Source organism: Orcinus orca, chromosome 12 (genome assembly GCF_937001465.1).
Source record: "Orcinus orca chromosome 12, mOrcOrc1.1, whole genome shotgun sequence".
Classification (NCBI taxonomy): Eukaryota; Metazoa; Chordata; class Mammalia; order Artiodactyla; family Delphinidae; genus Orcinus; species Orcinus orca.
This window is the reverse complement of record NC_064570.1, coordinates 21,590,723-21,616,555: the sequence shown is the minus strand read 5'-3', so window position 1 is coordinate 21,616,555 and position 25,833 is coordinate 21,590,723. Positions and strand designations below refer to the sequence as shown.

The 25,833-nt window shown below is 39.1% G+C and overlaps 1 protein-coding gene across 12 annotated transcripts in view; it reads right to left on the bottom strand.

Annotated features, from left to right (window-relative positions):
- The window catches only part of HIVEP2 (HIVEP zinc finger 2), a 193,126-nt gene that overhangs the window by 10,566 nt on the left and 156,727 nt on the right, over nt 1–25,833 (bottom strand). For all 12 annotated transcript variants that reach the window (XM_049695565.1, XM_049695567.1, XM_033405994.2 and 9 more), the window contains 5 exons: nt 23,130–23,224; nt 16,983–17,027; nt 10,721–16,276; nt 9,533–9,687; nt 2,296–2,471 (listed from right to left, as the gene is read on the bottom strand). In XM_049695565.1, coding sequence (XP_049551522.1) covers nt 2,296–2,471; nt 9,533–9,687; nt 10,721–15,889 — 5,500 coding nt within the window. In that variant the 5' untranslated portion in view covers nt 15,890–16,276; nt 16,983–17,027; nt 23,130–23,224. The remainder of the gene's footprint in view (nt 1–2,295; nt 2,472–9,532; nt 9,688–10,720; nt 16,277–16,982; nt 17,028–23,129; nt 23,225–25,833) is intronic.

The following is a 25,833-nucleotide window of genomic DNA, read 5'->3' as shown; positions in this document are numbered from 1 at the left end:
AAATGCTTTATTTTTAAGAGTAGGCTCATTGAATCTAGATGGAAACCCAGCCTGCTGAAATAGTTTATTCCCCTTGTAAGAGTGTCTAGCTTACTATTAATGTAATATATGAGCCACAACTCAAAACTGGGGCACTGTTGTTTATTATTTTATTTATATTATTTTATTTTTTACTTAACATTTGGCTTATTGCTTATATACCTACAAATTTTATGTGGTATTTTGATAACTCCAAACATAGAAATATGTCCTGGCCCTTACTGCTCTTTTTTATCAAAAAAACTATATCTACAATTTTTCTAAAGATCTAAACAATTTTTATAGATACATGATCAAGAATTCTAAAATCTGTAAATTAATTAAATATATCTATAAATTAATGGAAATCATCTGCTTCTATAAGGGTGCAAGTGATCTGAGTATGTGGACATATGTAGATGTTAGGTATGTCAAGATAGTTTATTTAGAGCTTAGTATGTGTTTCTTCTTCTATATTTTTCTTTCCACTCGTTTCAAGTAGGCAGTGAGGCTTTGCGCTCTCATCCTCAGGGTAGTTTTGTAGTTAGAAATAGGGCTCAGAAACAACCCCGCCCTGACTTTGGCTTATTAAAGCCTTGAACATATGAAGGATTATAGCAAAGAGAGGGGAGCAGGATGGCAGGAAAGGGCACCTGGAGAAGTGACACAGGCACAGAGGAGGTACCGGTCCTACAAGTGTGCTCTGATTCTGTGCTCAGATGACATGACAACAAGCACTTCAGCCGGAAGTGAAAACTGGCTGGCGAGGGGTTTCCCAGGATGATCTGCTCTTTTTAAGATTCCAAGACATTTGTACATTCCCGAAGGGTGACAAGGAAACTCCAGTAATGACCAAGAATAAATTATTTCCTGCTAAAACTCCAAGACAATGGTTCAAAGCCAAATTTAATTTGGGTAAAAAGAAATAGCTATGTGACGTTTCTTCACGCAGTGTTTCATGCAGCTATAACTACAGTTAACTCATATGCCCAGGGAATATCAGTTGTAACGACTGGTGGATTTGCATTATTTCCTAAAACCAAAGTTTATATTTTCTTATGTCCTAGGGAGTCTCTCAGTGAAGTTCTACATAAAAGGTCTTGATTTTGCAAAAGTGGATGGTATTTAAAGGACATTATGTTTATCTCCTTTGAAATGCAAATGAACACTCCCTCCCCCTCTTTCTGGCTTACAAAGAGGCATACTTATAATATAAATATCTTTTTAATAAAGAAGAAACAGATACGTTGAGAGGCTACACATTTTTACTTCTGACAAACGAATAAAGACAATTTAGGATTTTGTGTATAAGAGAAAATAGGTACACATTTCTCTACCAAAGATTATTTTATTTGATATTTATTTTTCTTGATGGGTAGTGGAGCAGATTAATTGGCATGCAAATCCAAAGTTAAAACATTGGAAAATGTTAGTGTGAGGTTAGTGAGGGTGTGTCTAGAGGATTCATTAGTACTTTACAGTAAGTAGTAAAACATACTTCTACAGAAGTCATCCACCTCTAATTCACTACTGTTTGTATTCTGAGAACACTGGGTTTATAAGCATTTTCATAATTTTATAAAATGATAGAAATATAATTGAAGCAACCTTTTAGTATAAAATATTTTCATATAAATCTACCTTCTAAAAACAGATATTTTTTAAAAAAAGAGAATATCATTTCAAGGCAAGTCTTAGTTTTATGAGATTAATAGCCATGGCCTGAGAGTAAGAAATTGTCTCCGTGCTGATAAATACACAGAATACAAGCTATCAAATTTCTATGCATAATTAATGCAAGTGTGGATGGAGGGGCCCACCGGGGAGTCCACGGGTCTCTACATCATTTATAATCTTGAGACTGACCATGGGCACATGTTTTCTTTCCGGCTGCCGCCTTGCTTTTCTAATGCCATGGCACGGATTATCTCCCTGCAGTATTTCAATACCGGTGCAAAGATTCTCTAGACCACATAACATTTCCAACATGAGGTAATAACTATCCAGGCAATTCTTAGCCACTTCCTTCGAGACAACTAGCCTGGACCTAAGTCTGTAGCTCTTACTTAGGTCATAAAAGGAGCCTCACTGTCTCATGTACATCCTCAGACCACTTAACAGGAAGAGGAAAATACATTTTGTGGGGTCACATTTTCACAAAGAAAACCAACTAATTGTCGATGACGGTTATAAAATAGTATTCAGAATCTGGAGCAGCCATTAAAAAGAGTGTTTTTCCTCTAAAAAAAAAAAAAGAAAGAAAAATCAGACCTGTACCTTTTGTTTTGAAGGCAAAATTACACAACTTGCATACATAAGGCCGGACATCAGTATGAGTGCGAATATGCTTTTTGAGCATGCTCGGTTTCTTACAGCGAATTCCACATTCTTCACAAATGTACTTTCCACGTCCACGTCCTCTGACATATACATAATCTTCATTTGACTTATACCTGTTAAAAAAGGGAAAATACAGTGTGTTTCCAAATACTTTTGCACGTTATACATCAAACCAAAAGCTAATCATTTGCAAGACAAATTTTTAGGAGGGACTTTTACAATTATTCAACTTTATTTCTACAAAGCCTGTGAAATCTATGCAGTAAAGTCCTGAAAGAACAGATTTGGCATTGTAAATAAAAGGGAATTTTTTTCTACATGGAGTTCAAAACGGAATTGGCTCTTCTATGAAGTGTAAATATATGGACTCCGTACAGATGTCCAATGGGCTTATATAAGCCTCAAAGAGTTGCAGAGCTGTGCACCTCACTGCCTCTGGCCAAGAAACATCCAAAAAGTTATACTAGCATATTTAAATCATCACATATCATTTGCTAATATTCCATCATCTAAGATGTGCATACCCCTCTGAATTTGCTAGAATAAATATGACTGATTATAGAATTCTTCATTGCAAGTTTCTACTCTATTTTTACAATCCTGGCACAAGAGTCAGAAATTTCTAGCTTACACAGGCTGAGCTGAGCTCACCAACTGTTGCCTACAGATTTGATCTGCTCTTCCCAAGGACCATGAATCTGTACTAAAGTGAAGTCTCAATTTCAAGTGGCTTCTGGAAGGTACTGTTACATAATGAAAACTAGACATTCTATTTTTCAATCAAATTTGCATTCGTTTCTGGAAGGATTTAATAGAGAAGTTTGAAAGGATAAATGAGGTCCTCTAGTTTAATTAAATCAGTTAGATGAGCAAAGTCTTAGGTATTCACTGTAATTATCAATGGAAGAAACCTATCTAGTGCTCACCATCCATCACATTTTGTTTAGAATACAGGGAAACATGACCTATCATACAGTATAGCAGCATTCTACTGAATAACTCAATGAATACCATTATCTCTTAAATCTCAGGCTAGAATTATGGGTCTAATGTCATTCTTGGGAAGATATTCCTTTCGAAGGGCTCTTTTTATAACTTCAAAAGGTAAAGTGACCTACAAAATGCCTTAACTCAGTGGGGACTGACTTAAAGGCACTAGATTTACAGTTTTGTTTTGTTTCGTCTTACATTCTAAGAGCATTGCAAACTTCTCTATTTTGTTCTAGCTAATCTATCATCAGAAATAAAAGCAAGTTCAAATTCATTTGTCAAATCCACTGAAGAATATTTAAGAGAGAAAATCCATCCAACATATTTAAATATCCACTCTGCTATGGGTACTATTTAATCTTAAGATTATCTTTTGTTCAGTACCAATCCAGGTGAGAATTGACTAGTATCAGAAATATGAATAGTCAGTTTTGCATGCTTTCTGCTCCTTTAAATCTTTCCCACTTAGGGACAAGGAATTTCCAAAGTCAACTTTTTCTTCAAAACTATTTTGAACTTTATCTTTCATCTCACATTGTCTTTTGTAATAAAGAAGAACTTAAAGATGCAAAATATCTTTCATCTTTTAATATCACTATTCTCTGCCCCAAATTTAGGGCATGAAATTACCTAAGGATGAAATTACCTTAGGATGAAATTACCTAAGGAATATAGAATAAAACAAATAATTTTATAGAAAGCAACTTTTCTTCAGGGAAGGGTACTTTAAGCTTACTGTGGCCTAGGCCCATCATTGTACTTAATGTACAATGTATTATCTTCAAATAACACTATTTTAATGTCTCAGCTGATTAACTTGCTTCCAGAATGAAAATAGAGTAAATTTTGTATAAAATATAACCATATTAGAAAAGTCTGCACAAATAAAATATTTACCCTTCAACAGTTCTGCAGACCCATGAATTTACTTGATACAAGAATTAATGGATTTTGAAAAAATAATTGAAAGATACGATGAATTGGGCGATTGGAATTGACATGTATACACTGATGTGTATAAAATTGATGACTAATAAGAACCTGCTGTATAAAAAAATAAAATAAAATTTAAAAATTAAAAGGAAAAAAGAATTCATGGCTTTAAAAAAATAATTAAAAGGTATGTTTAATTAAATTACTAAGTCTATGAATTAAATAGTAATAAGAAACATATACACTTAAAAATTTGGTCAGTAATACTTTTTTTTTTGAACTTATCACTTTGCAATCGGCAAAATAAGAGGTGGTAACACACTTCTTGGAATAAACAGCTGATTACCACCAGGCAGAAGATGGATCACAGATTAAGGAATGATATCAATTACAGGAAAAAATCTGTAAAATATACAATACATGGAGGCTAAACAATACACTGCTTAATAACCAAGAGATCACTGAAGAAATCAAAGAGTAAATGAAAAAATACCTAGAAACAAATGACAATGAAAACATGATGACCCAAAACCTATGGGAGGCAGCAAAAGCAGTTCTAAGAGGGAAGTTTATAGCAATACAATCTTACCTCAAGAAACAAGAAAGATCTCAAATAAACAACCTAACCTTACACCTAAAGCAATTAGAGAAAGAAGAACAAAAAAAAACCCCCAAAGTTAGCAGAAGGAAAGAAATCATAAAGATCAGATCAGAAATAAATGAAAAAGAAATGAAGGAAACAATAGCAAAGATCAATAAAACTAAAAGCTGCTTCTTTGAGAAGATAAAATTGACAAACCATTAGGCAGACTCATCAAGAAAAAAAGGGAGAAGACTCAAATTAATAGAATTAGAAATGAAAAAGGAGAAGTAATAACTGACACTGCAGAAATACAAAGGATCATGAGAGATTACTACAAGCAACTGTATGCCAATAAAATGGACAACCTGGAAGAAAAGGACAAATTCTTAGAAAAGCACAACCTCCTGAAACTGAACCAGGAAGAAATAGAAAATATAAACAGACCAATCACAAGCACTGAAACTGAGACTGTGATTAAAAATCCTCCAACAAACAAAAGCCCAGGACCAGATGGCTTCACAGGTGAATTCTATCAAACATTTAGAGAAGAGCTAACACCTATCCTTCTCAAACTCTTCCAAAATATAGCAGAGGGAGGAACACACCCAAACTCATTCTATGAGGCCACCATCACCCTGATACCAAAAGCAGACAAAGATGTCACAAAGAAAGAAAACTACAGGCCAATATCACTGATGAACATAGATGCAAAAATCCTCAACAAAATACTAGCAAACAGAATCCAACAGCACATTAAAAGGATCATCCACCATGATCAAGTGGGGTTTATTCCAGGAATGCAAGGATTCTTCAATATATGCAAATCAATCAATGTGATACACCATATTAACAAATTGAAGGATAAAAACCATATGATCATCTCAATAGATGCAGAAAAAGCTTTTGACAAATTCAACACCCATTTATGATAAAAACCCTCTAGAAAGTAGGCATAGAGGGAACTTACCTCAACAAAATAAAGGCCATACATGACAAACCCACAGCCAACATCATTCTCAATGGTGAAAAACTGAAAGCATTTCCACTAAGATCAGGAACAAGACAAGGTTGCCCACTCTCACCACTATTATTCAACATAGTTTTGGAAGTTTTAGCCACAGCAATCAGAGAAGAAAAAGAAATAAAAGGAATCCAAATCAGAAAAGAAGAAGTAAAGGTGCCACTGTTTGCAGATGACATGATACTATACATAGAGAATCCTAAAGATGCTACCAGAAAACTACTAGAGCTAATCAATGAATTTGGTAAAGTAGCAGGATACAAAATTAATGCACAGAAATCTCTTGAATTCCTATACACTAATGATGAAAAATCTGAAAGAGAAATTAAGGAAAAACCCCATTTACCATTGCAACAAAAAGAATAAAATACCTAGGAATAAACCTGACTAAGGAGACAAAAGACCTGTATGCAGAAAACTATATGACACTAATGAAAGAAATTAAAGATAGTACAAACGGATGGAGAGATATACCATGTTCTTGGACTGGAAGAATCAACATTGTGAAAATGACTATACTACCCAAAGCAATCTACAGATTCAATGCAATTCCTATCAAACTACCAATGGCATTTTTCACAGAAGTAGAACAAAATATTTCACAATTTCTATGGAAACACAAAAGACTCCGAATAGCCAAACCAATCTTGAGGAAGAAAAATGGAGCTGGAGGAATCAGGCTCCCAGACTTCAGACTATTCTACAAAGCTACAGTAATCAAGACAGCATGGTACTGGCACAAAAACAGAAATATAGATCAATGGAACAGGATAGAAAGCCCAGAGATAAACCCACACACATATGGTCACTTTATTTTTGATAAAGGAGGGAAGAATATACAATGGAGAAAAGACAGCCTCTTCCATAAGTGGTGCTGGGAAAACTGGACAGCTACATGGAAAAGAGTGAAATTAGAACACTCCCTAACACCATACACAAAAATAAACTCAAAATGGATTAAAGACCTAAATGTAAGCCCAGACACTATAAAACTCTTAGAGGAAAACATAGGCAGAACACTCTATGACATAAATCACAGTAAGATCCTTTTTGACCCACCTCCTAGATAAATGGAAATAAAAACAAAAATAAACAAATGGGACCTAATGAAACTTCAAAGCTTTTGCACAGCAGTGGAAACCATAAACAAGATGAAAAGACAACCCTCAGAATGGGAGAAGATATTTGCAAATGAAGCAGCTGACAAAGGATTAATCTCCAAAATTTACAAGCAGCTCATGCAGCTCAATATCAAAAAAACAAACAGTGCAATCCCAAAATGGGCAGAAGACGTAAATAGACATTTCTCCAAAGAAGATATACAGATTGCCAACAAACACATGAAAGGATGCTCAACATCACTAATTATCAGAGAAAGGCAAATCAAAACTACCGTGAGGTATCACCTCACACCAGTCAGAATGGCCATCATCAAGAAATCTACAAACAATAAATGCTGGAGAGGGTGTGGAGAAAAGGGAACCCTCTTGCACTGTTGGTGGGAATGTAAATTGATACAGCCACTATGAAGAAAAGTATGGAGGTTCCTTAAAAAACTAAAAATAGAAGTACCATACGACCCAGCAATCCCACTACTGGGCATATACCCTGAGAAAACCATAATTCAAAAACAGTCATGTACCACGATGTTCACTGTAGCTCTATTTACAATAGCCAGGACATGGAAGCAACCTAAGTGTCCATCGACAGATTAATGGATAAAGAAGATGTGTCACATATATACAATGGAATATTACTCAGCCATAAAACGAAACGAAACTGAGTTATTTGTAGTGAGGTGAATGGACGTAGAGTCTGTCATACAGAGTGAAGTAAGTCAGAAACAGAAAAACAAATACCGTAAGCTAACACATATATATGGAATCTAAAAAAAAAAAAAATATATATATATATATATATGTATATAGTCCTGAAGAACCTAGGGGCAGGGCAGGAATAAAGATGCAGACGTAGAGAATGGACTTGAGGACTTATATATACTACCAGATGTAAAATAGATAGCTTGTGGGAAGCAGCCGCATAGCACAGGGAGATCAGCTCGGGTGCTTTGTGACCACCTAGAGGGGTGGGATAGGGAGGGTGGGAGGGAGGGAGACGCAAGAGGGAGGAGATATGGGGATATATGTATATGTATACCTGATTCACTTTGTTATAAAGCAGAAACTAACACAGCATTGTAAAGCAATTATACTGCAATGAAGATGTTTAAAAAAAAAAAAAAAGAATGATTGGGACATAGCCCATAACGTTGGACAATGAAATGAGGAGAAAATTAAATATGGCCCAATCCTTTTGGATCATCAAAACACAGCAATAAAATGTTCACATATACTTTTTCATTTGTGTCCTTCGTTAGTGGAGATGGGCTCCCCAAATCATACAGTCACTGTGAAAGTCTCGCTAATCTAGTACAAGTGCGCTGTTATGAAGAAGACTGATGAATGTAAGCGTTGATTCAGTCACAGGGATCACTCAGTCTCTATAAAGATAAAATCTCTATTTCTCTTGTTTGTGTTAAAAGATGAGGAATGTGAAAAAATACTGAGACAAGCTTCATGACTACAAACAGCTGTGGCTTGAGTGGTGACAATACTAGGCATTCATCCAAGGGGGTCAACCTTACCAGGGAACCAACTTTGATAAACCATCTCCAAACTGGTAAATCTATGTGAGAAACTGATACTTCATATCACCAACCACTCAACATTTTAGAGTCAAACAGATAACATTATTTTGTTCTCCAAATATAATTAGAATAAAATCATGCTCATGGAAATATGTAGATTGTAGATCTGTTGCAAAGATAAGGTAGACACATCACCATCCCCAAATGTGGTTAACGTCCTTTAAAATTTTTAAATTTTAAAGCAGAAGTCTGGGCTTTTTCTCCCCTGTGACTAGATTTAAGATACCTTGCTATCAAAATCTAAAACTGGACATTACACATACATGCAGTGTTTCTTAACTAGATAGACAACAAAATCATTGAACCTTATTACTTGAGTTTCTGCAACTCAGAATTCAACACTTAAAAAGAAATTCCTAAAGACAGAGAAACTGTCACAGACCAGAGAAGTTTGGGGAAACATGACAACTAAATGCGAAGTGGTGCCCTGGCTTGGATACTAGAACAGAAAGAGGGTATTAAAGGAACTGGTGAAATCCCAATAAGGTCTGGACTTTACGTAATAATAAAAACAATAAAATAAAACTAGTTTCTAGGTTTATACATGAGTGTGCATGACTGCATTTTTGTAAGCATAGAATAAAAATATGTCCATTACTAACACAACAAATGCCTATCAAAGTAATACCAAAGAATGAACAAACTTAGACAATATCAAGAGTCCAGCAATTTAGTCGATTTCATATGGAATTAGAGGTATGAAAATTTAAGGCAGAAGTTCGAACCATATACAATAGGGACATTTTCATTAAAAGCAAGTCATGAAAGCAAGGGCACGAGCTCATTATCTATTACCAGACAGACTTCAGAAATGTGTATAGAAAAAGGAATTTGCTTTATGCTTCAGACCAGAGGAGATACGACTTTTCCATGCAGACACTCAGGACCATTTATGCTGAATTTAATGGAATACTTTACATTTGCACATGTGTTTCCTTACCCTCCTTCAAAGATTTTAATTCGAATCGGCTCAGCTTGCTTGGATCCAATATCCTTATCTCCATGAATATCTCCTTTCCCTCTTTCCTTTAAGATATTTCCCATTAGTTTCCTTTCTAGCTTGCTGCCAAATAAAAAGGTCGCATCAGGTTTCATCTGTAGGCCAAAAAGAGAGAATCATTTCGTATGCATTCCCTAAGACACAGAGGAAGCGCACACATCCCACTCTTCCATGTTCTCTGAAAATCAGCCTAAACTCCATGCTAAAAGGCCATAGGCTGGCTACATAAAATAAGGGACAACAGGAATAAAATCAGAAAAGATGACAGTTTCTACAGAATAAATTCAACATTCTGTTAAAAAAAAAACCAACAAGACCCCACTAGCATGTACACTGTACAACACTAATAACAATGTTAAAAACATGTTCTGTTTTTGGAAGTAGCAATTCAAGCAATCTCTATGCGTTTAGAAAATATTCTCAAAAATTATTAAAGAGAAATGGTAACTGAAGTGAGTAAATATATTTTATATTTTATTTATTATATATTTTTGTTTAAGACCTCCATGTACTTCTTTATTAATTTAGCATAAATTCCAAAGTGGCCCTTATTAATATTTTTATAATCCTACATGTAAGGCAATAATTGTTCATGTAGGAACGAACCTGCTAATCCCTTGGAAAAATGAGTTTTGAGAGAACTATATTAAAAATAAATTTTAGTAAAACAATAGCCAATGGGAACAACCCCTCCCTCAGAAGTTCACAAAGTTCAGTTCTAACACCCTGCAGCCTCCTTCCTGATCTTTCCTCTCCTGTGTCCACTCTCTGTTCTATGTCCTCATTTCACAATTTCCTGAAGTCCTCACATCAAAGGAAAGTTGGTCTGCTAGGTCACTAACACAGGTTGGAACGGAGAGGAACTCCAAGGAATTAGCCCCTGCGGTGGAATTTCACTGCACCCGGCTGAGGAGATACTTTGTGCTTGGTACTTTCCTAAGTACTGACTGGTACTGACCCCTCATAACTAAGTTCAGGGTCAGTGGGTAAGGCCCGTTTGCAGAGGACCCCCTCCCCAGCTCTGGTCTTCATTTTACTTTATGTTTTTTTCCGTACGTCCTTCACTACGTATTCTGCTCAGCAGTCAAATCCACAACACAGAGTGCTTTGAGAAACAATATTTGTTACCTGAGCAAACTGCTTCCAAGCACTTGATGACGTAAGCTTGCCGGCTCCAGGCCTGTGCATAGCGGCCAGGGTATAAATTTCTGCGGTGATTTTTTGCTTGGACCTCAGAAGAGCCAGCGTGGTCTTGGTGTTCAATCCTGATGGGTTTGGGTTACAGGAACTAATGCACCATGAAGCATATACCGAGGATTTGAAGGTGGCCTGTTGCACGTAATTGGGTTTTGTATAATTCAAGAAGCACCAACTAACAGTCGTTGTTGTCCGCAGACTGGGGAACTGCAGAATCTGCTGGAAATCTACCACGTCCGTGAAAAGAAGAGTCGAATTTGCCACTTTCCCGCTTGGGTCGGACGCTCTGGGGACCAGCACGCCGGCAGGCAGCTTCTGGCCCTTCCCTTGCTCTTCCAGCTGACTGTCCCCGGGTGGCAATGAGGAAGTCTGCGGGCTCATGCTCATATCAGACGCCGTCTCATCAATGTCTAACTCATCTGAGGACTCTTTGCTTTCAGAAGGCCCACTGGACTTCTGCCCCAGAGCGGGTGCCCTGGAGCTTGGAGGGAAGGGCTCCCTCAAGGGCACGCTGGCGGACGGGTGGTCTTGAGATGAGGAGGGGGACAGCGAGGAGAAGGACGATGACGCTGATGGCAAGCCATCCTTTGGCTCAGAAGCACAGCCCTGTCGAACCAGCTGGGGCTTCTGTGGGCGGGAGAGATCCTTTTTGATGTCTGAGTTGGTCAGCTCCACGGCGCTGAGCTCCTCCACGATCTGTCCATACATCTTTTCTTCCTTGACCCTTTTCTGCTGCTTTGTTTCCATGAAGAGTTCCAAGCTGCTGGCTGGAGAAAGCATCCGCTTGCTGCCTCCCAGGGTGGCGACGCTGTCAGAGGTGGAAGGTAAACATAAGGGGATCGAGGATTCCAAGCCAAGGGGTATGGTCTGAGGTACTTTCCAGATGGGGCACTTTTCCAAGCCTGCGTGCTGCCCCAACACCTGGGCAATGTTAAATCCTATCCCTTGCATGGCCGGGTTGGTTACCAGTGTTCTTTGGGTCACATTCTCGTCGACTTTGCATATGACAATGGCAGGGCTGTTCTGCCCAAGCATCTGAGAAATGCTTGTGTACATGACACTCCCATAGGACGGTACGTGGGTCTGGATCCTAACAGGAACCACTGTTCCTGGTAAGGACTGTAAAGGCCCAGCGTTTGCTGAGGTGAACTCTTCTTGAAGAACCTGCTCGGAGGGAGTATCTGTTGACTTGGTGCTCTCCCCTGACGGAAACTTTGGAAGAAGGTTCTTGGAGTGTAGCCCTGATGTTCCTGAATAACCCGGGTAGGTTTGCTCTTTCGTGTGCGCATAATCAGCAGATTTCTTTCCAGTGTGCTCCGCCACGGGCTCCAAGGGGTAGCTGGGGTGAACTTCTGCCTGGAAAGAAGGCTTTCCATAGCTCTTTGGAGCGTGCGGAGCCAGGGGATGGGGGAAGTGTGCCTGCCACCAGGGGGGCTGCTGAGTTGGGAAATGAACCATACAGACGGCAGGATATTGGAACTGAAGCAAGGTGTTCTGGATTGGAGAGAACGGAAGAGTCTCTTGATGTGGAAATAAATGTGGCTGTTCAGTCAAGTGCTTGCTTGGAATACAGGATGTCGGCTGTATGAAGGGACTTCTCAGAGACTCCTGACTATCCAGGTGCATGATCTGTTGCTGGGCCAGGTGGAGTGGTCCTGAGCTCAGCTGGGCACAAGGACCCACCACCTGCTTCCCTGGGTCCTCTGCCTGAAGGGCAGGAAGCACAGAGCACGGGGCGTGGTGCCACGTGGCCCTGAGGCTGCCGTGCAGATGTTCTAGCTGTTCCTGCTTTACGCTCAGATCCGCGGCGGCCTCCCCCTGGGCGATCTCGGGAGAGCCACTGAAGGAAGCCTGCCGCACCAGAAAGCACTTCTTTCTCTCCCGGGATGGGGACAACGCGGATGCCGACGCCCCTGCCACCGGAGCATGGGACAGATTCCCATAATCGAATGATTTGCTCCGAATTTCTGGGACTTCCGTTGGGTGGGGACAAGGCATCTGCTCGGACGAGCAGCGTCGCATCTCCTTTTGGTGGTGGTGGCCGGGGACGGACAACGAGTACGAACCAGCAGGGACCGTCAAAAACTCTGAGTGCTTCCCAAACTCATCCGGCTTGGGAGGTGCCGCAAGCTTCATGGTTTCTTCTCTTTCGAAAGACATGGAGAAACTGGAGCTGTGCGACAAGTTACTTTCCTGACTGGGGCTGCGGGAGAGGCCGGTGCCTGTGGATTCAAAGCTGGATTCCCCGGAGGAGTGCTCCATGTCCGCGAGCCGCAAACGCTTCTTTTTGGGCGGCAGCTTCTCGGCCGGGAGCTGGGAGAGGGTCTCACTTCTCTGGGGCCACTGAAATTCCTCCACCGGCTTTTCTGCCTCTTTACTCTGGGCCTCCTTCTCCTTCTCTGGCTTGTCAGGCTCCTCGGTCACGCGGATCTCGGGGACCTGGATGTTGTGCTGACGCACGAGGCGGGGCTGCGCGTGGTAGGGCGGCTGCGCGACCTGCTGCGAAGGGGATGGCTTCCCCCCGCCTTCCGTGGTCTCCCCGGGCGGAGCCCACTCTGGGCTCACCGGGGCTTCTGAGATCTCACTGTCACAGGTCTCGGAAGGTGACGAGGCTTTCTCCTGGGCGCTAGCGGCGAGTTCAGCGGACTCGGACCTCTCAAATGAATTGGGGCGGCTCAGCGAGTTCGTGTGCTGAATCACAGAGATCACATTGCCGGGAGGCTTCCTGCCCCCTCCGTCTGACGGCTTGTCTGAATCAGCAGCTGCGGGTGACTCCTCTGACCCAAGCGATGGACTTCCAGATTGCAGTGGGGGTCGACTCGGGTCAAAGCGCTCCGAGTGACCATGAGAAGGGTTTTCCTGTCCAGCCAGGCCGAATCCACTCCTGGCTCCTTCCTGCATCTGCAATTTGGGCTCGAAATCTGAAGTCGCGATGCCCAGGGGCGTGCTGACGACGCTACTGCAGATCATCGGGGTGTCCTCCTCGTCCCCTACACTCTTCTCTTTCCGGCGTTTTCGATTTTCACAAGTAGTTCCAAACATGGTTGGCACTCCCTGCAATGGCACCGAGGGATCCATGAAATACTCTCCGCCGTGTTTCAAGGGGCTGATGCAGGAAACATCCCTGTAGCTCTGCTTCGGTGTCTCAGAATCCTCCCACTTCTTATAGGGTTTCCGACAGACATCATAGTCATACCCAACCCTGTCCCCAGGAATCAATTTCTTTTCCTTCAAGGATGGACCCGTGATGCTCTTTGACATCCTGCCATGGTGTTCTGCTTCCACGTGCCCCTCCTGTACCGAAGGCAGCTCAAAAGCCGCTTGTCTTCTTAACATGCGCTGAGGGGGTATTCCTACAGTCCCTGGATAGAACACATCATCAGAACCAGTCATCCGTTCATCAAATGAGTGACTTCCTCTCAAAGAAGGAGGAAGACTTAAATTCGTTGCTGAAGAAGTTGGCATTGAGTTGCTTCTAATAAGGGGTGAAGAGTCAACAGGAGCTTCTAGGAGAACTGGGCTGCTGCCTTGGAAACTGGCCGGATAAAGTTTTCCTTCATTCCTGATAGATGATGGAATAGTCTGGGACTGTCTTGACTCGCTGTTGAATTTAGTGGATTTCAGCATGCTTGTCTGACTGGGGTCGATCTCTCCCTTGCTTGGGATCAGCTGTGAAACAGGATCTTCAAACATCTTGACATCTAACCTGGTGTTAACGTGAGGTAATGAGTCCATGGTGCCCTTCCTACCCATCGTGGCGCGCTCCTGACTTGTGGTTGTAACACTGAGTGTATTTCTCGGACTAAGCCGACAGTATTTTCCAAAGATGATTTCTTCATAAGACTTTGCATTTGTGTTTGGAGGGCTTATCTGCTGCTCTGCACTTTCTGAGCGGGAAAAGTAACCAGAGTCAGTGCTTCCTTTACTGTGCGGGCTCAGAAGGTTTAGAGATGGCTCAGAATCTTGTCCTTTTTTCTCTGACAGTCTTAGTGCAAGTTTCTGTTTAACTGTGTGAGAGTCATCAGCCTTAGTATTTAAAGACGGATTTGGTAGCATATCAGTGCCAATATACTGAGAGCTTTCATTAGGTAAAGGAATCCCGCTTTTGGGGATAATCAAAATCGGCACCTTCATCGGACCTCCCAGTGATTCTTCCAGTGACCCATGATAGACACCTCTGCTGGCGATATCCAGCGGCATGGGTGGGCCGGGACTCATTTTGTCAGAAGCCTCCACAAACAAAGAACTCTCCTCATCTGTGTCTGTACTCTGTTCACCGTCTGAATGTATTTCTGCTTCTACGTCAATAAAACCGGCCTCTAGGTCCAATTTAGATACAGCTGACTCTGTGAAAGGGACTAATCCTGCCTTAATTGCATGGGCATGTGACTTCCTGTGCTTGTACAAATTGCTCTTTGTCTTGAAAGAGAAACCACAAGGTATACATGGATATGGCCGCTCACCAGTATGGGACCTGATGTGTTTTTTCAATACGCTGGGTTTGGCACATGCCCTGCTGCAGTAAGGGCAAATGTACTTGCCGGGCTTTTTGGGTTTGTGCTCTTTTTTGTGAGCATCTTCCGACTGTTCGATACTTTTCTGGGAGTATTGGCTATAAGCAGGGTTCAGACTTGAAATCTTTTTTCTAGGATAACCACCACTGTGGCCGTGTATAGGAAAGGAAAATAAGTCCTCGGAGGCAACAGATGGCAAAGGGCCAGGGAAAAGCCACGGAGGGCCTTCAAGGCTCTGATGTGGCTTGTTGCTGTGCATGACCCCCTGTGGCAATGAGTGCTGAGGAAAAGAGAGGGAATGTTGGCATGAATAAGGACTCAGACGGTGCGGTGGGTATTGCTTCTCTGTGACTTGCTGTGCCACTTCGCCAGGTGAGGCCAGTTTCCCAGAACCAAAGAGTTGTGCTGATGCTGTGTTTCCGATATGCTCAGGATCTATTTGTGGTTGCTGCTGTCCTTCTTGACTGCCAAAAGTGCTCATCTTAATAACAGCTGATTGTTCCTGTCTCCATCTACCTGATGCTTTATCAGTTTCTCCAGACCTTGAGGTAGCTTTTTGTCCTAGAGCTGTGTCCCCAGTGTCCATTTTGTTACACAAGGTCTCAAGTGCTAGTTCGCTTGAAAGCCGTGCAGACTCATGGAGTGTCTTCAAAGCTGCGCCTTTCAAAGCTTGCTTGCTTCCATGTTCCAGGGTGTCTGCAAACTTGCTGAGTGTTCCTTCTCTTTGGAACCTTCCACACCCACACCGTAGTCTATGGGCATTAGATGGTAATGTCCTTGGACCAGGGCTATAACACAGTTCTCTCCATTGTAGAAATGTCCATCCAAAAGCTAAGTGCAAATCTATAAAGATCTCTTACGGCATTTGAATATTTTCAACTAGGGTGAACTTGGGGTGATGAATATTCTAGGAGAAATTTTGCCCATCAACTAGAGCAAAGTTCAGTTGCCAGTTTCACTAAGATAAAATGGTCTGAAAGAGAACGAAACAAAAAGAGATTGTCATAGTAGTTATCAAGCAAGAAACCAAAACCGTTCCTAAATAAACAGCCTGAAATTCGATAAATTGAAATGTTTTTTACTCCAAGAAATCCTTTTTATGGTTGTTACATTAATCCCACAATGAAAGGTTATTCATTGCAAACAGCATTAAGTCATAAGCATAAATCTCCTCAATGCTTAACTTTTGGTCATCCTTTTAAATACCCCTTAATTTTGGTCAGAAAAGCATTTAAAGGAAAACTTTTGATACATATTATTTATAAAATCATAAGATTTTTAAAAGGCTTCATTAAAATAAATTTAGAGCTATTTCTAACCAAGTTTTATGACTTACATGCTAAGTGTACTACATATTTCTCTATATAGATATATTTCATAGGTTAATATAAAATATATGTTAAATATATAATATAATATAATTTATAAGTATATAATACAACAGTTAATATAAAATGTCATATATATTATATGTAATGTTAATAAAAATATAGATATATTTTACAGCTTAAAATTGGTGATTAGGAGTGATTAGAGCTAGACTAAACCTGTAAGAATCAAAGATTGTCACAGAACTTTGGAAAAGGCAGAAAAGTGCATCTAAATAAAATAGTTATAAAACCTTCATAATATGGGCAACAAAACATATTTTGGGGACAATTAGAAAATATAATGGTTACCTGAATGGTTTAGAGTTCTCATGGGCATGATTGTCTTGACGCTTCCTGGGTAGAAAATAAATGCAGTTAGGAAAGATTGTTCCATTAAACTACAACATTGTTGTATGCAAATGTCAATTTAACGTTCATTATATGTAGGGCTCACAATGTTATGTGCTCTAAAAAATCAGCAGGTAACTGCTTTAGAAAACACTGCACTAAAGCAGTAAACCTAACACTGATTGACACTGTGTCCAAAAACAACTCAAGGAGAAAAAATTTTTTTAAACTTCAGATTCATATTTTCTAAGATATAAGATTAATATATTAAAACATCTTAGACTTTTGGCACAATAAGCCTGGTTCTAGTTCTTTAGATATTAAAAAGTTGAGAATGGTGGGGTTTTTTTTTTTTTTTTTTTTTGCGGTACGCGGGCCTCTCATTGCTGCGGCCTCTCCCGTTGCGGAGCACAGGCTCCGGACGCGCAGGTACAGCGGCCATGGCTCACGGGCCCAGCCGCTCCGCGGCATGCGGGATCCTCCCGGACCGGGGCACGAACCCGTGTCCCCTGAATCGGCAGGCGGACTCTCAACCACCGCGCCACCAGGGAATCCCAGAGAATAGTGGGTTTTTAAAAAATTCAACCTATAGGTTTAAACATTTAAATGTATAAATATCCTTTTCAGGAAATTTGCATGACAGCAAAGTGAAGGAGTCCTCCAGATGACTGTGAATGGCTCAGGAAAACTTGACAACTTAGAAACTATCAGATTTTAAGTGAATACTCAATTTCCATAAGGGAATGGCCAATGTCGTACCCAGAGGATTCTGAGAACTTCAATGCTCAACTCTATCAATTACGACGATAGCTGAGGTACTTCCTTGATAGGCAATGTAGCAGTGCTTACCAAAGTAAGAAAGCTCATACCCTTTGGCTCAGAAATTCCATTTCTGGAAATGTATCCTCATGGATGTACACAAATGCACAAAGTTATATGTACAAGGATTAAGTCAGTCATAAACTCAGCCATTAAAAAAAAAGTAAGTATAGCTATAAGTACTAATATAAAAGCTCATTCAGGAGATAGTAACATTAGATGTGAAAAAAAAAGTTTATTGCACCCTGGAATGTATTTTATAATCCCATTTGTGTAAAAGAAAAACAAGCAATAAACAGAAAATTTCTGCAAGAATGCCAAACAGCTTTTACATTGGTTAAATCACATAAATGGAGCCAGGGAGTCAGAAGAACGGACACAGGAAGGGATTTCTACTTTTAACCTTATGATTTTTGGTAATCTTTATTTTTGCTTATTTTTTTAACCCGGGCATGTTCACATTTTAAATAAAATACTGGTTAAGAAAAAGGATGCCACCATGTAAACGTACTGTATTTTTCCAAACTAAAACTCAAATACTGATTTTATTTCCATGACCAATTTGGTCCCTAATATAGAATGCTACTTTGATGATGATAGTAGTTGCACTTAGAAAGGGTGGAAAACATGGAAATTCCCACAGGAACAATAAATCTTTTGGATGAGAAATCAGAAGCCCCTGCGTATTTGTAGCAAGGTATCTATAATCAAAAAGTCTTTCTGCTAATAGCCATGAAGCACAGTAGGTTTGTAAAGCAGTTGTCAGAAAACTAAACAACAAGCATATTAACTTTGGTTTGCTAAAACGTTTTATTATTGAATTACATTTTTCCCCATACAGTGATTTTCCTATGAATCCCTCTATAGGTAAAGAGGCAAACACTGAAAGAGAAGTGATGGCTTTGTTAGACTTCAATGCAAATAAGAAGAATAAGCATCGTTAAGCCCAAATTGGTTGAATTTTTGTTTAATGAACTACCTACTTGAGGTTCACGTAGACACAACCTCTGTCAGACCTTTAGAGGTAACACCCTCCAAAATGGAAGTACAGTGTATTTCCAACTCAAGTCAGAAACTTTTGCACATCTTTCCTTAATTCAGAGTCAGAGCTTGAACTGAATAACTTCTAGGTTGCTTTTCATATTTATTATCTTATCATGGTATTGATCTATGTATGCAGTTCTGTTGATGGTGATAACAAGGATGATGACTGCTATTTACTGTGTGCTTACTACACGCACTGGTAGAGTTATACTGGTATAGAGCTTCATGACGGTCCTACGCCACAGGTGTTATTACCCATATATACAGTTGAGGATGATACTTAGGGTCAGAACCAGAATCAAATCCAGGTTTGGCAGACCACCAAGGCTAAGGGGTCTCACCTCCCCAACTAGCACCTGCCACCCCCAGCTCCACTGCTAAGTTTTATCACAATGTAAAATAATACATCTTCAAGAATATTTTCTCCTAAATATTTTCACTTGACTCCAATACTTCCAATGCTTGAATATTTCATGGTCCTGGGAGACTATTTGAGTTTTATATGGATTTCAAACAAACCCATAGTGTAAATGATGTTCAAAATCTTTATATTAAAGTATTACTGAAGACAGCTCCTCGTGAGAACATGATTAATTCTCATGACATACAACTGTTTTACTTTGTTCTTTGAGAAGCATTACTTTTAAGGAAAGTAAGAACCTCACAAGTGAAAATTAGGCATATGGTCACTTCCCATTCCTTGGTTTACATAAAATATATAATTTTGCTTAAAACACGGACTTCAAGTTAAACATGTACATAAAATTTTATAAAAAACAGGACTGGGATACTATATTTAATAATTAAATAGAATGTAGTGTTTTCATTTAGCAACAAAGCAATAACTTTTTAAATCAGATTTAATTTTTATGGTTTATAGTACAAAATTAAAACTATTACACCCTAAACCAGACATATACAATTCTTATTCACTAAGGACATATCATAAAAAGAGAATCACCAAATAAACTTCAAGCAAAAGCAATAATATTTTGCTATTAAAGAACAGATCAGAGACGAAGAAAAGCGATTTACATAAAATTCAAAAGTAGACAATTAATGGTCAGAACAAAAATTATCTAAATAGTTATTTAATTTTTGATGGGTTTAAATTTTAGAAAAGGGCTCGTCAAAAAAGTCACACCTACTATTTTATTTAAAAAAAATCAATTTTGCTGATCTTAACAGAAGACCGTCCTGTATTCCAATAGCATTTATTATCCAGAAAATGTTTTAAAATTCACAGCTTTGATCCCAGTAGAAAATGACAATTATGCAAATAGCTTTGGTCAGGAAAACCTCCTCCTTTTAAATTTCTATGACAAACCTGCCTAAGATGTCCTACCATTTCATCATGAAATTAGATAAACCCAGTGCCATGCTCCCTACTGCTGTTCAGAGAAGAGCTTCTGTCCTTCTGTCTGAGCTGGAGATCCCAGAAGTATCAGGGACACCTCTGGTCTACATTCCTCTGAACTACAGTGTCTAACTTTTCACTTCAGTGAAAGGCTTAATTAAGAATATTACTAGGGAATTGGAAATCACTCCTATTTCACATGAACCCTTTACATGAGATTTTAAACATATCTGAGCATATAATATTCTCTCCAACACCATCCTTGGACAGCCTTCAACTAACTTCTATCCATAAAATCACTCTCCTTCTTGGAGTTTCTAAGGCGTATAGAAAGGTAGATTGGAGAAAACAGGAGTAATGGGTCCTTTGGGATACTGGTTCATATTCATGAACCAATAAGAACATGGACTCTTTTCATTAATCTCTTGTCTTCAGTTGCTTTATCTTGGAAACTGAAAAAAATTCTGCAATGCAGACTGTTTGCACCATAGATCTATTCCTGGGCATGGCATGTCTGTCTAGTATTCAAAGTCTCTTTGCTGCTCTCCTCAACTTACACTTAGGGAAAAAAATTCACTTGAAAATCCATAAGGCTTTCAAAGTTTAAGCCAAAGTTTGATAATGACATTTGTCTTTTTTTGCTAGGTGATACTTTTACTTAGCCATCTTACTCTACCAACAATGGCGTAAATTCCTGGGCTTGTGCTGTATTACTTAAATGTATGAAAATGCTTATAAGATAGGGAAATATTTTCCTTGGATCTCAGAATATTATTATAAACCATCAAATGTATTATTGTATATACCTGCAATTTTACCAAAATTTTCTCAATAAAGATCTACTTGGAGCTATAAAGATCCATGGTAATGTGGTTCATTACAGCTACATTACTTCTCTATGATTGTGTAGATTCATTTCATTTTTCATACTCTAACTGTGTGTTAAAAGTAAATCTCTGGTTTTCCCAATTGATTGATATGTCTAAAAATGCAATAGTCGAGCAATCCTCATATGAAAAGAAAACAGCCAGTTATCATTTCCTTCTCTGAGATTTCTTTATATGGTAACCAAACCCACGCAAATTCATTGTTGGCATCCATTGCCAACCAAGGAACGGTATTCCAAACACAGCCTCACATTGACATTTAAGATTTTCCCTAATGCCTTTGAGTGCTCTGAAAGGAGTAGGATATTTTGCAAGAGGATATGACTTTTGGCTTTCCTGTGGATGACGCTCCAGCCCATAGGAGTCCTTCGGTTGGTAAAGAAAGACAGGCATTGTCTAGCAGGCTCAGTGCATTTTTCAGAGGGGGGTAATATTGAAAAAGACACTACCCTCTGCGTGGCTATTTCAGTGGTAATGGAAATAAGGGAATTGAGCAGAAGAAAAGAAAATGATATTACTTGGAAGAGTTGCCATTTTTCTAAAAGTGTGCCCACTCCCTTGGCCACGCTTCAGTCCCACTCAAATAAATCTGGCACCCAGTTAAGTAATTTCCTCAGACAGGCCCTGAAAGGAAAGGCACAGAAACAGCCTCCCTTATAGACCTCCACAGAGGTCTCTTCAGGATAACAGCTGGGTGGGATTGGCAGAAGGGCAGCCTAGCTCTGCAGATGAATAAAGGCCTACAGTATCCAGGGCTGTCAATCTGGGATCTTTTGCTTAGAAAAACACTATCTCAGAAAAAAACTTTACCTCAGGAAATTAATCATTACTTGAGTGGTGGCAAAAGTCAAGTGAGCATTAAATAATAACATCCTAGATAATAATGGTATAAAATGATGGGCAACAAACACTACTTCTCTGCTTCCAATGTTTTAATAATAAAACATTTCAAACAAATTAAAATGGTTATTTGGGTTTTTGTTGTTGAGAATTAGGTGGTATTACACGTGTAAAAAAATATATGTCTTCTGATAGCAATTACTAGACAAAAAGTTAGAGGCCATTTCCATATATTTGCTTTCAAAATGCCATAGATCAACTACAAAATATTTTAGGAAATACATGAGCATCTCGGAGCACCGTTGCTTTAATGCGGACGGACCCACAAGTCACTACCACATACGAGTACCGGATGAAGGAAACAAGGGTCTACCGAAAAACCATGACCAGTGCCAGAGCCCAGCTGAATACTGACTTATTTACACAGGATGATTAAAAAAAGGCACCTTCCTGAGAGCCAAATTCATTATAAATGCTTCTTTTATTAGTAAAAACTCCCATAACAACCTTAGTTCTCCCTAAACGGAGCAAGTCGCCAATATGAGGAGGATACTGTATATGATACAAAACCCTGCCAAACAATTCAGAGAACTTCTGGAGAAAAGTAAAGAGATTGTGATGATCACCCTCTAATTGGACATACATTAAAATCTAATTTGACATCTAAAGCCTAATGGAAAACTGAACTATATTTTTTCCATGTTGGCTACAATGAGTGCAGATAGTTGTATAGTTTGCATATCTGTTCAGAGTATTTGTGACTTATTTTGACTCTAGCATGCTAATTTTAAGATTTTGTCATAAATTTTTCTTGGCAATTTTTTTACAATTGTGATTTTGCTCTTCTGGTGCAACGTGTCCCCATTCTATAACAAACGTTATTAGGATTTACTACATAGAATTTTGCATGAAAGTAAACTGTGCCAGAAAGAAATTCTCTTAAATGAGGCTATCTCAATTAAGCAAATTATAATTAAAACCGGACTATTATGAAAAACAAAACAAAACCTTCACTATATTTCTCTCCAAATAGCATATACCTTGTTTCTTCCCAGACTGGAAGACAAAGTAAATTCACATACTGGTGTGCAGTAAGTTAAAACTGCTTTTCAAGTTCAATGTAAAAACAATAGAATAAAACAATAAATTTTAGTTATTAACCTGTTATCCTCGTATCAAAAAACTGCATCATAACCGTCTTTGCTATCCACGATGCCAACTCTCTCCACAGGAACTCATGCACAACTTCTGGGAATCTAAAAGATGAACAAGAAGATTTTTTAAATGATGACACTTGTAGTGAATTTAACAGACATGCTTATTCTTCACTCATAGAAATGCCTTCCTTGAGAAAAGAAAATCTGGAACTGGATCTCTCGAGAAGACTTTTTCTTTCAAGAAAAAATTTCCTTTCTTTTCACATAGTTTAAATCTTTTGAATAAGTACTTGCATTATAAAAGAATTGTCTGTAACAGCAAACGTGGAAGCAATTTGGAAAATAATGCTAGAGTTAAAATGAGGTATTGGAACTAGAAATTATGCCACTGCAATCCACGATACAATTCTGTCTTAAAGCTGAGATTCCCACAAAACTTCTTTTGGTGCATCAGCAACTAAACTCCACAGGATGAAGAACCTCATAGAAAATTCTTTTCTATAGTTTATTTCAGTAATGTTATGTTCTGTGCTAAAATTAATTTCTAAAATAGGAAGCCAAAACCAACCAAAGTAAAATCCTGAGACATAACAAACTCTGGAAAGTAACAAAGAAAGGAACTTTCTCATACTTAGAATTAATTTATTCAAGTCTGATCCAAAAAAAAAAAAGCATAGAAGGTCAGTCAAACTACTTAATCCAAATAGATTAATCAGTCAACTATCTTAAGATGGTTTATCTCCTGGTAAAAAAGGCCCATATAAAAATATTACTACATATCCATAGATATCTATTGTATATTTGTGCATTTTTAAAAACATTGCTCTTTCTTTCAGACAAGTTGTGTTTCATAGGAAGGACTAAAGCATCAAGACAGGACAGTTAAAATGTGCCTTAATCTACTACCACGTCATGTGAACGTTCAAAATGCTTAAAGGAAGCAGTTAGCTTTCATTTTTTCCTCCTTTCTGCACATCACTGCAGTAGCACTTCAGGACACCCTGTGCACTTTGCAACATGAATCATTATAAGCAAGTAGGCCCACTCGGTTCCTCAAAAGACACAAAAGGTGCAAAAATAGCTTCTGCAATTGAAGCAAGAACCACGTCAGCAGCCAGATGAATGTGGGTGGTCAGATAAGATTCTGTTGCTGCAAAGGGCAAATTATTAAGCGAAAGCTAGATTTATTTTCTTTTTTAACTTTGTTCTTCTTGCCTCAAATCAACCATTTGCTGGCACTTAAATGACTCTTGACAAGCTCTACCATTCTCAAAATTGAAAGCTTCATCAAAGACAAAGAACATGATTGATTAAACACTGAGAGAATAGTGGTGGGGTCCTTCATATATATATATATATATGATAATTAACCACATCCATATTAACAAACCAAAGAGCACCTCTTTTGGAAAAAAAAATCAAGTTAAAATGCTAAAGAAACAAAACAAAACTGTACGTTAGCAACACGACCTAAGCTAAAGTAAAGCATGGCATCTCGCAGATAAAAAAGAATAAATCAGGGCTTCCCTGGTGGCACTGTGGTTGAGAGTCCGCCTGCCGATGCAGGGGACACGGGTTCGTGCCCCAGTCCGGGAAGATCCCACATGCCGCGCAGCGGCTGGGCCTGTGAGCCATGGCTGCTAAGCCTGCGCGTCCGGAGCCTGTGCTCCGCAACGGGAGAGGCCACAACAGTGAGAGGCCCACGTACCACAAAAAAAAAAAAAAAAAAAAAAAAAGAATAAATCACTGAGCTATTTTGCACTCTGAACAGAATTCACCCAAGACATAAATGGGCCAAGATTCTATAGATACAGCTATTTATAGGGAACAACAACTTGCAGTATTCAGTGACTACCTATGATTGGCAGTCCCACAGTCATTGAACTAAGCCTTAAAAGAGAAAAGGAGAACTTAATCCTCAGAAGGCTAGCACTGACACCCACTCCTTCCAGCTGTGCTGCAAATATAGACAAGCACCCAACCGTTCCCTAACCCAGAAACCATCAGTTCTACCAACAGCTTCCACAGGCAAAAGAGAGCACGTAAGTCCTCCAGACAAGCTGTGTCAGGGGCAGTGTTCCCAGTTCTGACTCTACTTTTCCAGTCTTAATCTCCAGGACTATGGCTCCTGGAAATAGAAAATAGTTGTCTCATGATATGCACATATATCTGGAATTTTAGATTTAGCAGATCCCTCTTTTCACTCACTCAGAGGATTTGAAAATTGTTTCTGCTGTCTGGATTGCTATGCATGACCTCTTCAATGATTGGTTTTCCCTTGAAGAACAAAAAAGCGGTGGTCGTAATGTTGTACTTATATTTTACCTCACAGAAACTTCCAGGTAATCAGTGTGATTTTAAAGCAAAGATCTAAATGATATTAACGTGAAAGATGTGACACCAAGTTTGGGGATTTTGCACAAATCATTTTGTTGCAGTTGAATTAGTAGTGGCCTCTACAAGGGAGGTAATTATTGTTACTATTAAAATAAAGACATAGAGATAACCATCTCAGAAATTTGTTTTTGCATTAATTTTAATTGAGTTTTTGTGCCTCAGTTTCTTCATCAAAATAAAAGAAAAATATTTCCTCAAACAGTTCTTGAGAATTTGGTATTATAACTCATGCTTATGTTTCCTAGAAATCAGCAGTTCATATAGCATACTTTTTAAACAATGGAATAAAGGAAAGAGAGACTTTTCATTTT